This window comes from Neopelma chrysocephalum, unplaced genomic scaffold (assembly GCF_003984885.1).
Source record: "Neopelma chrysocephalum unplaced genomic scaffold, ASM398488v2 Primary Assembly neopelma1_88, whole genome shotgun sequence".
Lineage (NCBI taxonomy): Eukaryota > Metazoa > Chordata > Aves > Passeriformes > Pipridae > Neopelma > Neopelma chrysocephalum.
Window position 1 is genome coordinate 806,893 of NW_020897750.1, and position 15,326 is coordinate 822,218.

The 15,326-nt window shown below is 38.8% G+C and overlaps 1 protein-coding gene across 8 annotated transcripts in view; it reads left to right on the plus strand.

Moving 5' to 3' along the window:
* WDFY3 (WD repeat and FYVE domain containing 3) overlaps positions 1–15,326 on the plus strand; it is a 167,971-nt gene that overhangs the window by 82,671 nt on the left and 69,974 nt on the right. For 6 of the 8 annotated variants that reach the window (XM_027692688.1, XM_027692680.1, XM_027692683.1 and 3 more), the window contains 5 exons: positions 694–792; positions 4,391–4,584; positions 6,756–7,213; positions 9,218–9,301; positions 14,628–14,805. In XM_027692688.1, the coding sequence (XP_027548489.1) occupies positions 694–792; positions 4,391–4,584; positions 6,756–7,213; positions 9,218–9,301; positions 14,628–14,805 (1,013 nt within the window). The remainder of the gene's footprint in view (positions 1–693; positions 793–4,390; positions 4,585–6,755; positions 7,214–9,217; positions 9,302–14,627; positions 14,806–15,326) is intronic. The other 2 variants (XM_027692684.1, XM_027692686.1) reach the window with 1 other exon arrangement.

The window sequence follows — 15,326 nt, forward strand, 5'->3', positions numbered from 1 at the left end:
ATTTAGTGGTAGCTGCAGATTAGAGTTAGAAGGCTTTGTTTTACAGCACCTCCGTTGAAAAACACATCAGTTCTCATGTTCTTGTGAATAAATGGACAAAGTTGTCATATGATTAGGGTGCTACCTGGGCACACATGCCCTTGTCTTGTGGCTTTCCTTTTATTAGAGTAATTAAAAAAAACCAAAACACCCACTTCTTTTGGGAGCGTGATGCTGTGTGTGAGATGCCACTTGTGATGTTGGTTGGTCTGTTGCCCCTGTTGAGTCATAAGCATATTTGCTATAATTATGTGAGTGTAGTTTTGTGTGGAATTTCTCCTTTGAAGTACTGAATACTGAACAAGAGCAGATCCTGTTAAGTCTTCAACTATGGTTTGGTTTTGTGGCTTCGACAAACAATAGCTGAGGATGTGAAACTACACCTACAGCTGTAGTGTCAGACTGCTGAGCTCGCAGTGCTCAGAAGTTTCCATTTAAATTCTTGTCTTTATAAATTAACTTTTCAAATGATTCATAGCTAAGCTAAGCTTTCCCAGGAATGCATGTGTAGACTGAATCTTAATTTGCTTTGGAAAATGGTTAAGCTGCCTTCTCTCTGGGGAAGCAAAGAAAATAAAAGTGTTGGTGGAAAGTATCAAGAGGCATTTTAGTGTGATATTTACTATGACTTTAGCTTCTGAAATTATTTTTTAGTGGATTCAAGAAACAGTTCATTTGAGGACCAAAAGCAGCTGGCTTTATTGGTTATGGAGACCTTGACAGTACTTCTACAAGGATCAAACACAAATGCAGGTAAGTAGAGAGATTGCTGCCAAAATATGTATAAAAGAGTAACACAGAAAACCATGTCTTGACTTTCTATCTTCAGACAAGTAATCAAACACACTGAAATATACTCTCTCTCTCTCTCTCCACATTTTTCCAGTAAAGGGAATAGACAGCATAATTTAGAGTGCATAAAATAAAGGGGTACAAAATAGTGTTTTAACTTGTGTTTTTTTGCTGTTGTTTGCTTGAAGGCAACCACCACACCCCATCAGTTTCCAACAGTACTACAATAATCTGTAGTAATGCTTTTAACACAGTTTGTGTATCAAAAAAATTAGCTTGTAATTAGAAATGTAGTTCAATGTTCAGTGTCACATCTTCTTAAATGTGATTAGCAATGCTTGCATCTTTAGTTCAGGTTGTTTTTTTGATTCTTAAAGGCTTGTTCCCAATCAGTGTATATAAACAGGGCTCTGTTATGATTGTCCTCTTCTAAATCAGGCAGTTTTATATTATGCTCTATTAGCCAAGACTTAGTGATTTTGAAGTAGACACTATGTGTACCTCATACTGGTAAAAGCTGTCTCTGAGAGATTGAAATAGGAGATTGAATAAGGATGACAAATGTTTTTAAACCACTTGTTCTGTTAGACAAAGAAGAAAATGAGCAGGTGGAAGGGGACAGACTCCACCCTGAGGAACCAGGGAGTTTCTGGCCTTGGAGGCCACGAAACATATTTATTTCAGCAGGTTTTTTTCCTCTTTTTCAACTTTGACTGGTGTTTTCTTACTTCTGGTTTTTTTTCGTATAAGTAGGAGAACCTATAGTCTTTGATAAATGTTTAAGAAAAGAAATCGTGTCAATTTTCCAGCTTGGTTGATAGCTCACTGTTTAAATATCAGTTTATGGGCTAATGACTTAAAGCTTGTAACTTGTTTCTTTTCTGCTTTTGCCTGGGCAATTTTTTTGTTTAAATTTAGGCCCAGTGTTGGAACAATCTCCAGTGGTGTTTGTCATTTAACTCTTGCACTTGATGTGTTGCATTTCAGCTTGTGGTTTCAAACCACTTCCAAAGATGGCTTTTGAATTCTGCCCACTGAGCATTTATAACATCTGCCAGCTTGGCTTTGTCCATGTTTTTGATAAGCAAATTCGTCATTCCATCAGGAAAGGCATTATTCATGGCACTTGAGATAAACCCCAGTTGCATGCCCTTAGCCAAGCAGAAGGGCATTGCTGAGAAGCAGAGATTGCTCCGAGTAGGTGTTTCCATTAGTTTTACGTTCAGTCTGACAGGATTCCACATAGACCACTTGTCTGGGTTGCTTGTGAGAAAGCTGTGGATGACACTGCCAGCAGCTTTGCTGAAGCTGTTGTGTGTCTCCTTTGCCACTTCCCTTTTGTCCCCCAAGCTACTCTTCCTGTCAAGGGAAAGGAAAAAAACCCCATCATTTTGATTTACTAGAGGATTCTGTTCTGTGGTGAACAGTAGCGAATTAATAGGCTGAAATAAGCAGGTTTTAGAGAGGAATTGGTATTGGTCACAGGTGAATTGTATTTATCACTCATCTTTGGTTTTGCCAACTTGCCAGTACATGGTTTTGCCATGTAAGAAATGGCAGAATTAGAAACGAATCAGAAAGAAGTGGCATGAAGGTATATGTGGGGGCTTTCATATATGGAGAAATTGGGCAAACTAAAACAAACCGCAAACGAAAAACCTCAGGGTTGTTTGCTTTTTAAGGATGAATGAGAGAAGGTAACGTAAGTACATAAAGATAACATTTCTGAAGGACTAGAGCTACTTCATATTTTAGAAGCAGCAAGTCTAAGTTCACAGCACTGGACCACGAACCTGTGTAGCATCACGATCTGTGGTGCCCGAGCCTTGCTCTTGTGATGTATGGATGGTGATCTGACCGTGATAGCATCCACCTGACTTGTGACAAATCCTTGGCTGCTGTTAGATGGCACTCCTGACCTCACCTAGGAAGCATGAATCAGCCATCAGTACCTCATTGCTACTTGTACTCAGTTAATCTCTGAGTTAATGCACCAGAGAGACAACATAGGGTAGCGTAAAAGACATCAGGACTTGGGATGACGCCACAGATGTTGTTTCTGAAGGCTCCCGGAGAGTTCAAGGGCCTCATTTCATCAGTAGCTCTCCCAGTTTAGGAGTAGGACTGCCCTGCACCTACAACAGGAGTTGAGAAACCATTTCTTAATGTCTGTGCAGCATGACTGGGATGTGGACTCAGTGCCGCTGTAGCCAAAGGCCAGCAGAGGTTATAGGTCATCACAGAGGCATAAGTAGGCAATGTGCAGCCTTGTAGTGATTCATACCGTATTCAAAGCTTAGTTTCTGTTGTTAAACCAGTGTCTCTGATAAGGTTTCCTGAATATTTCATAACTGCTAACCAAATTTCAACAGAACTTTGGGTGTCCAGACTCACACAGGTTCCTTGGATAGATGTGAACCAACACCAAGAGTGGGAGAAGTATAAAATGTTACTTCAGTCTCTCTGAAAACAAGAGGCCTGACCACTGAAGAGATGCACTTTGCCTGTGAGGGGATGGAACCAGCTTACGTGTCTCAGGGTCTGAGACCTCTCCTTTCGCACTGTCCATATCTCATCCAAAGGACACCAGAGAAAGCAAGAGGCAGGAAATTGGAAATGCATAGTGGGATTAATGTTTGTTTATGTACATTAAAGGGAATAAACATTATCTTACTTATTAATCCTGAACTTGGTAATTTAAACAGCCCTTTATGGTTTATGGTCACAACGAAAATGATCCTTTTTGATGCAGTAATGCAGCATTGATCCATTTTCCTGCTCTGTTTTCATTTTCAGTAATTAACATAGGGCAGTGCTCTGGGTGCTGACAGTGTACTAAACACACATTATATGTCATATATATTCCACTTTGGGTTTTATGATGATTTCAGAATCAATTTTCATATAATTTTTGGTTAATATTGCACATGTGTTGGTCTGAGTAACCAGTAAGCTTGAAAATCATTATTTGACTTAAGCTTAATCTCTACAGACATAAGTCTTGCCACAGGAAGACTTCTGCAGAATCCTAGAACTCTTGTGGATAGACAGAACCATTTCTCAACCAATGCTCCTACTTTGGTCATCTTGTCCAGAAGCAGCCTAGTTATATTTTCAGTTCATATTACATTTAGTTAGTTCATTGCTAAATGTAATATAAACGTTACCCTTAACCAAAACAGTGTATAGTCTTCACGAAAGATGGAGGGCTTGGTATATTTTTTATTTCATTCTGAGACTCTTTGAGCTCTAGCATGAAAAGAGTAACTACTGTTGGAGAAACAGGATTATTGAGGAAATTCTTAGAACTGACCTCCATCCTTGTACTCAACATCTCTAATGAAAAATATTGTTAGAAGGCATTCAAGTTCTATTTTTATTTGTGGCAAGAAAGGAAAGATAATAGTAAGTTACTAAACATCCATAAGGCTGAAACTCTGCCGTTCAGCTTCTAGAAATGAAAATAAACACCTTCTGCATTGTTTTGTTGTCCTTATTTCTTACTGATCATATTTTTCACACTCCTTATGCACTTATCCTCACCCCTCTCTCCGATTAGGTATTTTCAGGGAGTTTGGTGGTGCGAGATGTGTCCACAACATAGTGAAGTATCCGCAGTGCCGCCAGCATGCCCTGATGATCATCCAGCAGCTGGTGTTGTCACCAAGTGGAGAGGATGATATGGGCACCTTGTTGGGACTGATGCACTCGGCTCCACCTACAGAACTGCAGCTGAAAACAGACATCTTAAGGGTAAGTGAACTATTGTTGTTCATGATTCTTGCTCCTAAGATGTTGTTTCAGAAAAGAAAACACTGAAAAGGGGATTGGATTGAGTTGGACTGTGTGGATGGTGTTTAGCTACTGAATGTAGATCATGTCTGGAGCTGAAATGTGTACATTTGATCCATGATTTTTATTTTCTTCCATCTATCCGTGGTAGGTTTCAGAATCAGAGGTAAAGGGTAGTGAGTGAGTATGTTTTTGACATCATCATTGGAATCAGTCTTAGTGGACAGCAAATGAGGTTCTACAGTTATGATAATCTTTCCTGGTAAGGTATTGTTCAGTTAAAAATAATGAGAATGTCTGGGGAGAAAAAAGCAAGTATGTAACATATAAGCTTATTTTCAGTGCTGGCTTGCATTTTCCTGTAACAAGCTTATTTTATTTTACCAATTTTTTTAGTTATGAATGCTGAAATAATTAATATAAATGTAAGTTATATTGATCATAGTAAAAGATAAAGCCAAAAAACTTGCTTGATTAAGGAAAATAGTGAAAAGGGAGGGAAGTAAGGCTGTGAGTGGAGGAAGAAGTGAGAAAACTCTTATCTGTTTCCTAGTGTATTAGGATTTTTGTCTGTTAATCTAAACCCAGAATTTCTTCTCAGAGTAGCTCGTGTTATTTTTGTAAATTGACATAATACCATTTATTTTAGGGTAGAAAAGGTGAGGCAAGTACTTGTAAGTAAATGAGTCTTACTGGAGAGAGCTTGGAGACATCTAGGTTTGTCTCTGTTCAAAGGAGCTATACTATTTCTCTGGCATATGAGCAGCTTCATATTATTCCAAAAGACAGAAAGGAAAGCTAGTAATAAAGTTATTCATTTGCAGTGTTTTGTCTGTCAAGGTATTCAGTCATTTTTGAGCATGTGTTACTCACAATACTTAAGGGGAGAGAAAGGATATTGCAGTTCCCCAAAGGATTTAAGATAGAAAATCAGGATTTCTGTCTTTCATGGGATCTGTTGTACTTGTCTTCCATCAGTGCTCTTTTCAGAAGTTTTGGTTATGGAACTGACAGTCCAGAACAGTGTAGTGATATGTCTCTTACTGTTTGTTCAGGTTTGTCAGGAGATGAGATCCTGCCTTCAAAGGAATGACAGTCTACCTATTTCAATACCCATCTTCTCAGTGCTTAAAAAAAAGTAGCAGCACGATTCTGAAGAAGTAAACTTTTGGTCATGGAAGACTCCCCACTAGCTTATATTGGTGTATCAGTAACATTTTTCTGTTGTTTACAATGCTTCCTATAAGAGACTTTTTCTTCTGTATTCCATATTCACATGTGGGTCAAACTTCCCATGATGGGTGTTTTTGTTTGTTTTTGGTTGTGTGGAGGGGCTTTTCCACTCCCAGATTTCACAGATAAATGCATATTATCCTCTAGTACCCAGGTTTGTGTCGTTTCTGCTGTTTATGCTGTGCCTTTGTATTTATTTGTTCAGCAAGTAAGGTTTTATCCACTTTTGTTTCTTGCTCAGGCTTATTTTTAGACAGCGGCTCTTAGAATGAAGTCTCACTCAATTCAGAGATTTATAGAGGAAAGCTAAAACTTGTGTGGCTAATTATTTGCTACCTGAATTCACTAACTGAATTGCTATGAGTGCTGTTCCAGCTTCATAGCTGCCAGGTGCTTCTGCATTGTAGATTTCTAGGTGACTTGTTTTAGAATGCTTCAAGGTTTAGATTCCTCATTACTGCAAGCAGTCATTTGCCCACTCTTGATTGAAATTGTGAAGTGTGATGGCACAGAAGATTCCTTTTCAATACTATATTCTCCACTTTATCATTAAGAGAATTACCTGGGAATTTTGAGTTCCATTCTAGGCTTGGTCAAGTCTTTTCTGTTGACAGGTTTTTCTCCTTAATTTCTGATTTCTGAATTAGTGGCAATGCTCTACTTTCCCCTCCACTCTCTCTTTTTATTTTGTAAGCTTTTGAGTATGAGGACTCCTGCAGTACAAAGTTTATCTGTGGAGACTTCAGGCATTACCCAGTTCTGACAAATGACATGAGGATTTTGCTAGCACAACAGCATTTTGTGAACAAAAATGTTCCTACCTTTTTCCAAGCTGTTTGTAATGCTGCTGCCTTTTGTTGTTGTTGTTTCCCTGTTTTGATTGTTTGTTTTGTCCATAGGCCCTACTCTTGGTGCTGAGAGAAAGTCACCGCACAAGAACAGTTTTTAGGAAAGTTGGTGGATTTGTGTATGTCACATCTTTACTCGTTGCTATGGAGAGATCTTTGTGCTCGCCTCCTAAGAATGGCTGGGAAAAAGTAAACCAGAATCAAGTGTTTGAACTGCTTCACACTGTGTTCTGCACATTGACTGCAGCAATGCGCTATGAGCCAGCCAACTCTCACTTCTTCAAAACAGAGATCCAGTATGAAAAACTGGCAGATGCTGTTCGATTACTTGGCTGCTTCTCAGACTTGAGAAAAATAAGTCCCTTGAATGTCTTCCCTTCAAATACACAACTATTTCAAAGACTCTTGGACGATGACCTAATATCCTTGGATTCTGTTTCACCTACTCTCAGACACTGCAGCAAACTTTTTATTTACCTCTACAAGGTAGCAACAGATTCTTTTGACAGGTATGAACTTTGCTTCTTTTTTTTTCCCCTTGCTTTTTTTAATCTTCTCACCCTACCTGCCCCACCCTCCCAGTGTTCCCCAAAATAGTTTTTCTTTCTTCACTGCAAGCTTTTGTATTTCCATTTTAATCTGTTTCTTTGTTATTTCACTCCAGTGAGGGGATTATAAGGTGGCAACATCTGACCAAATAATGACTTAGCTTGCTGGTGTTCTCCAGGGTATGCAGCATTCTCTCTGGTGTTGAATGGTTTTGTCATGGTATCAGTAAAGATAGAGGTACAAGTTTATGATTATATTTGGTGTTGTGAAGCAGCCTGTTGGTTGATAGACAGGCAGGTTGCATTATCGTACAGAACTACAAAATTTTTATGCTTTCATTAAGTCAAATGGAAAATTGGTTGTTCAATGTCACATCTTAACTTCATGTTTCCTATGATACAGAACTTTAAGTGATTAGATAACATTGTGATTAGTTCAGAATCATAGAATCATTTAGGTTGGAAAACAGTCTAAAAATCCAGCCTAACTGTAAAGCTAGCACTAACAAATGCACCACTAAACCATGTCACTAAGTGCCACATCTGCAGGTCTTTTAAAAACCTCTAGGGATGATGACTCAACCATTTCCCTGGGCAGCCCGTTCCAATGCTTGATAACCCTTTTGGTGAAGAAATTTTTCCAAATATCTGATCTTAACCTCCCCTGGTTCAGCTTGAGGCCACTTCCTCTTGCCATATTGCTTGTTATATGGAAGAAGAGATGAACACTCTCCCTGCTACAATCATCACTCAGGTAGTTGTAGAGAACAATAATGTCTCCCTTGAACCTCCTTTTTTCCTTGCTAACACATCAAGACTGACATCTTGTTTTAGATGGATTTGCATGTTCTTTAAAATTCTAGTCTGTAAATTATGGTTTTTTAAAACACAAATGTGTGTCTTAAAGTTGATTCGAAATGACAGCAAAACTTGGTGAAGTATATGTTGAATTTTGGCTTGTCTTAAAGTGGTTTTTGCCCTTACTTTATCTTAATTTGTACCTTAATTTAAGTTACAAAATAATAAAATGCAGACCTAAGCTTTGTATCTGGGACCCTTGAAGCTTCTGTTTTAGTCAGATGGACTGTCTAGTTAGTCAAATACAGGGTCTGATTTTCCAAGTATTGAAGGTATGGCTGTGTATGTTGATACATTAACAGAGCTGCCTGTTAAAACTCAGTGACCTGTAAAGTACAAACTTGATGCTTTTGTTATGAACATTTTGCCACCAAAGCAGCAAATCTTAATGCTTTTCTCTTCTTTAAAAAAAATGAAATATAAAAAACCACAACAGTCTTCTTCCCCCCACCCAAAACAAAACTAAAAGCCAACTCCAGAAATCGATTTATTTGATCTCATTTTAAAGTATTATTAAAGCATTCAGATAGTGGGAGGAAAATTTGTATTAAGAATGTGTTACACATCCTGTAGAAGTTATGACACTGGCTAACAGTAGAGAATGAGGAAACAGTGGGGTAAGTAAATCCCATGGTGATGTTGCTTAAGATACCGTAAGTTCCTTTTTGGGTTTTTTGGCTGTTCTTTTCAGTGACGCATTCTTCCTTCTTTTTTAAATTTCCTGATCGTCATTCATTGTAAAGTTTACATTGACTTTATTTCTTACCTTGCTGGTTATACCTAATTTACTGAGGCTTTACTTTCTCCTCTGAATTTCTGCTGTTTAACACTGGAAGATGTTCTGCTTTACTAGTGTCAGTAGATCTCTGCAGAGCAGTGAACAAGCACTGCAGAGTCATTCCGCAAGAGCAGTACACGCTTTGCATGTCTGGATGTTTACCTGATGCTGTCATTCCATAGCGTCCTGTGTCATCTGTGTTGTTTCTGAAGAATGGATCCTAGTGAAGATTTTACTGGCGCTTTTGTAAAACTAACAAGCTTATGTATGTATGGCCTCTGGTTTCTTCTCTAACCTCTCTGTCCTACCCCTGTCTGTTTTGTCTGTAGTCGTGCAGAACAGATCCCTCCTTGCCTGACAAATGAGACTTCTCTCCCCTCTCCTTGGGGTACGCCAGCTTTGTCCAGAAAAAGGTACCAACCCTTCAAAGAGAAGTTGATCTCGCTTCTGATTTCTCTCTCACTGTTGTGTTTCTTAGTTTGGTGGGTGGGAGGGGCAGTTCTCTCAAGTTGCAGGTTTTTTCTGAGGTGTGCATTTTCACTTGTGTGTTTACTGCATAAATGTAAGGGCATGTTTCATAGCCAGTCTTGGGCAGTGATGCTGATGGATGAGAGTAGAGGTGTCTCCAGACTCCCAAAGCACTAAAAGTTAGGTTCATGATTCAAAACCAAATAAGGCCTAGTATAAGAAATTATCTAAGGGCAGTATACGTGATACTCTCATGAGCAGTTCAGAGACAATCAGACTAAGCTTGTAGATCAATGAATACAGCAGGATTTATTTTTCTCGACTAATTTTTCAAGAAGAGGTATTATAAGTAGGAAAGTGGATGTCTTGTTAAGGTGCTCATTTGTTAGTAATTGCACAGAATAAAAAGTAAAGAATGAACCTGTCAGTACTTGACTACCAAATGATGTAGAGACATGCTAAATTAAAAGGTTTGGAAAGAAAGCACAAATGGCACAATTCAGAAATCCTAGTACCCACTTCCACTCCCAAGCTACTGTGTTTTCTTACGCATCTTAATGTGGCTGGTAGGTTTTTTTTTCTTTAAATAAAGGTTACTGTTTGAACAACAGTGTTACTTACGGGCTTGTTCAAATGATGAAAAGATTTTTCCCAGAGTCCCCAGGGAAGGGAGCAGCCCTTTGCCATCTGAAGATGTAAGTTAGGCAGAGATTTGCTTTTGAAAGCTAAGAAGACATTTGAAAGACTCAGGGTTATCTGAGGTGCAGGTGCCATGTGTGGAAAATACAGCCATTTTTGCTTGGTGTACTGCTTAAAATAAGCCATCAAGTTTCATGTTTGGAATGTAAAGTATTTTGCAAAGGGAAGCAACCAAAGATGCTTTTAGAAACTGCTTTGAAAGAAATGTTGATACTCGAGCAGGTCAGTAAAGAAAACCCTTTTTCTATTTTGCTGAGTGTTGTTACCCAAGTCGTACCTGGGTATTCTAGAGGGAGTGGCTTGGACAAGGCCACCTTCACAGTAATCCAGAACCTCTTAGACTGTCACTTCCTTTCTTTTCTAGCACACTTAGGAAAAAACGCTGTAGTTTACAGAGGAAAAAAACCCCTTAGCTGCCAAACTCCTTTCCCTCTCATTTACTCTGAAGAAGCTTTAAAGAAAACAGCATTTCTTAGGGAGGCTCTTTACAGCTTCAGCCCTGATACTAACCTCTAGTTTTACAGATTGCCCTTTCCTGTACTACATTTTGCTGTTCTCCCAGGTGTAACAGGTATGGCTGCTCAGGTTCACTGAATTACTCAAACACATGGATATGCAAAGGCTTGCAGCAGAACACATACAATGCCTGCCAAACAGGAGCTGATTCCAGTGTGTAATGAATAAAGAGTGCCAGATGGGTTGCTGACACAACCTGATAATTAAATTATAAATATAGCTATATGTGAATAGATATGTGAGGCTTCCCTCGTTTTTTGTAGTACTGAAAATGAAAGCAGTTATTTGAAAACCCGAGGCAAAGATTGGGCAATTTAAAAAGTCATTATCTCTGTGGGGTGCCTTGAGCAATTCAGGTAAGCACCAGTGTAGTAATGTAGGTGCTTGCTGCGGTAAAGAGTGCCTTCGAAAGGGATTTTCACAAACCAAAAAGGCCTTTGGGTTATAACAAATTGTGTAAGACTCAAAGCAGAACTGGACAGAAATGATCATGCTGGCCTGGGTGACTTTTCAAATAGTTTCTGTAAAAGCATGTTTTCAAATAAAAAAATAGGACTATAGTTTCCAAAAACTGTTCTATTTGAAGAGCTGTCTGCTTTCTCACAGTTGTTCGGCATCATGTTTGTCATTCCTAGTGAATTCAGTGCCAGTAGCTGGGATCTTTCTACTTTCAAAAATAAGCAGCTTGGGGTTTGTAGTCCAATGTTATTTTTTCTCCTTCTAAATGTCAGACACGGTCAGATTCTTCAGAGTTGACTCTTCGGAGAGAAGTGTTTGCTCTTCTCTTACTGTTTTCTGTCTCCTTTACTTTGCATCCCTGGGATCTCCCTTGCTGTTGTGGCCTGATTTTCTCCCTTTTGACTTGTAAGACAGATGCCTGAGGGAGAGCTCTGTGGTGTTTGGCTAAAAGAGCAAGCAGACACTGTGCACACAAATAATTCTTATAAATAAAAATAGTACAGTTCTGGTTTTGCACACAGTTTAGAACAATTCTGTTTGCACTGATATGGTAGTACTCTCTCTCAGACATGTCTTCCACTTCTCAAAGCTCTATTTCCCTAAGAACTGGTGCCCTCCAAGTGTTATCCTTTATAGAATCAGAGCAGGCATTGGGATGGCAGTATATGGCTGTCAGCCCTGTTACCTGGAATGCATTGTTCTTCCACACCTGTATAATTTTAATCAAGAACTACAGCTTTTTCAGCTGTTTGATTGCTGTAAATTTTGGCAGAAATAAACTTATCTTGACAGGACATTCTCATATTTTTTTTTTTTTGGAGAGGATACTTTGGCCCTGACAGGATGAAGTAGAGAATAGAATGTAACTTTGACTTTGCAAGACTTTTACATGTTGTTTTTAGAAGATTTGGATGGTGATTACTCTTGGCATATTGTACGCAGAGGGTTTATCTACAGTAAATTTTACTTATTTCTTCCCAGATGAAAATGCTGTTGTAATTCTTATCAGAAGTTGTAATTAATTATATAGCTAAAGTTTCAAGTTTTCTTCAATTATATGCTTTGTTACATTTGACAGATCTGTATGTCACCTTCAGTACACTGTCTTTTTCCATTGTCCACTTCTTTTCTTCTTCCCTAAAAGGGTCATATGAAGAATGTAGGAGCATGGCTGAATTAATTTATTGCAGATTCCTCACTGGCCCATAGACCTATAACATGCAGTAAATATTTGGCAGGATTTTGTAGTATCTGTTTTCTCTTTCCTGCCTAGAGATATCTTTATGAACTGGTAGGGGTTTTTTCCCCCATTGTATTGATACAAGTACTCCTTATGTGGAAAAACTAAATACAGAAGATATTTTAAAATTATATGGAAAACTACAGTAATATATGCATTAAGGACATAACAGAAAGCCTAGTTTTAAATGTATTTCCTTTTCAGCTGTGTGTAGTGTTGCAGTCCAGGCAGTTGGAAACTAGGATCACCTTTGTGTTTGTCAATCACACTGAGCAATGGCTCGGGTTTTTATTATGCTCTCCCTGTTACTAGTCTTATAACCTCACAATGTACCTAATGAGTTGAATGTGATAGTGCAAATCAGCATGCGAAGAAGTAAAATTTGTGCTTAAAAGTAGACAGAAGCTTTATCTTCAAGAATGTACTGGAGAATGGAATTTCACTAGACTGAAGAGTATTTTTAAATGTAAATGGATATTTACTTTTTAAACTGCATCTCTAAAACTTGCATTGAGATGCTCAGGGTGACATTGGAAAGAGGGAGTAGTTTTCTCCTTCAGATGAAGACCAGTGCTGTTAGAATGCATAAGAAACAATTGCATTTCAATCTCTGCGTTAAGATAGAGAAAAGACTTGAGATAACATCTCTCTGTGATAGTATAATCAGTTGTTATGCTGCTCTTAATGCAATTTAACTTTAAAAGAGACAAGTTCTCCTTACCTGCCAGATGTTTCAATCAATGGGTCTGATAGAGAAGTTTAGGAAATTAATGGCTAAGGGTTTATAAAAAACACTAGAAAAATTCATTTGGACAGATCGTTTTCTTAGTAGTTGGTTACAAGAGAATTGCCATACTATTTCATGTTTGCTGTAAGCATTAGCTGAATGAGTAAAGCATTAGTAATTTAATTTTTTGTAAAAAACTCTATTTTGAACAGTACTCTTAGATTGTTCAGGTGCCAAGCTTTTCAGTAGGAACCCTTTTTATTGGAACATTATTTATTGAACCTGTTTTCCAACCAACACACAGTACTTCCTAGTGCCCTGTCTTAGACTAAATAATCCATTGTCTCAGCCTTCCCCCACATATATATTTCTTGCTGAGTGGGTGGACTGTGTATGTGTGTTTAGGATAGAATTGCACTTGCAGCATTCCTTATCTCCAATCTGTGCCCTCTTTTTCCCAGGAGAAAAGATTGCCTCCTTGGAAGTGTCTTAATGAGTGAGGCACAGCAGGTCTCCAAGTGTTACTTGTGTTAGGGTTTAGATAAATCTCTGTCACTGAGAAATGAAGAGAGGAAATGCCTCTTTCAACTGATTTGATAAAAAGAGACCCTTTTTGTCTGGATCCACTTCTTGTAAAACAGAAGGCAATATGTGATCTTCAAGAAAAATTGTTACACAGAGTTTGTTCTATTTCATCTTACAAATAAGTGTTTATGATAAATACTGTGAGAATATGGGTGGATCAGGTTGAGGTTTTTCTGGTTTGTGTTTTTTTTGTTGTGGGTTTTTGTGGGGGAGGGGTTGGTGTAGGGTTTTTTCATTTGTTTTTTGGTTTGTTTTTTTGTGGTGAGCATGAGCCTTTTGATTTCTCTTTTGCTTCTAAACTACAGTCTTGAAAGCACAGGCTCAGTAAGCTGCTCGCGCTGTTTGTGTATTGAACCTCATGCTGAAAGAAGAATGGCATCAAGCTGATGCCTCCAAGAGTTTCAATGGGGAACATGTCTACAGTTCTCAGTACAAGTCATTGCTTCTAAGTCAGTGTGTCAAAGCCTCTTTTGCCTGGATCAGACTAAAGCACCTTAATGTAAAACTAAATTGCCGTAGCAGTCATGGAAAGACTGAGAGCATACGGATTGCTGGCACGAATATGCACAGAGACCAACTTTCTGCTCCCAGAGCTGATTGGAGATTGCTAAGAATTTTGTGATAGCGAGTTTTATAATCAGTTTTTAATGAAAAACAAATGGAGAGAAACATATTCAAAGCTGAATTCACCCCTCAGAACAGGAGCGGTGGTGGGTTGCACGCTGCAGTTGTTTTGTGCTACCACTGCAACTAGAATAAAAAGAGGGAGGCAATAAAGGCAACCTCCCAAGTTTGTCAAACTATGTAGCAGCTGGGGAGGAGGCTTCTGAGTTCAAGAACAGTTGAGAAATTGAAACTCTACCAGGCTGTCTTTAGGGAAACATGCCCTACAGGTTTGAGAAGAGGAGCACACTTGGTCTGTCTGAGTGAAGAGAAAGGACAGGGAAGTAAAGTCTATAGGCCAGTACAATTTTACAGCTGTTTGAAAAATGCAGAGCTCGTAACAGATGGGTGTTGTAACCATGGGATGTTTTCTGTCCTGCAGGCACGCATATCATTCTGTTTCAACACCTCCTGTTTGCCCTCAGAAAAACATAGCTGATATGAAACTCCAAGCAGGAGCCACGTCCATACAAAGCTCTGATGCGGTCATTATTCACCCTGGTGCTATGCTTGCAATGCTGGATCTTCTGGCCTCTGTTGGATCAGCTACACACCCAGAGGTAGGGAAAAAAATTCTATGGTCTTCCAGCTTTGAGAGTGACTGGGAAAAAGGATGGTTGTGGGAAATAGAAAAGCTGATCATGTCCTCTCGTTTTGTGCTGAAAAACTAATATATTTTACAGACTGTTTAAGTTGAATGACTGGTGACATAGAGGCCTGATAGGAATTGTTTTATTTCATAGGCTTTGTTTTGTTTATCTCTTTCAAACTCCTGGCAGCGATGTAAATTTAAAGAAAGGTCTGAAGTGGCCATCAGATATGTTTCCAAGCACTGGGATTAATTCATGTTTTCTCCGATGTATCAGGTGTTACTGCGTAGTATGAGGAGGATGCAGGATTGAGCTTGGGGCATATGTGCTGTTTGCATATATCTTACATTTTGTAGACATTATGATGATGGCAGGTAGCAGAATGAAGCCCTTGCAATCAAAGCGGAAGTGGTGAGCAACCTGGTACACCACTTAGGCACACACACAAGTCTGTGGGGCTGATGGGATCTTCCCAAGGGTACTGATAGAGC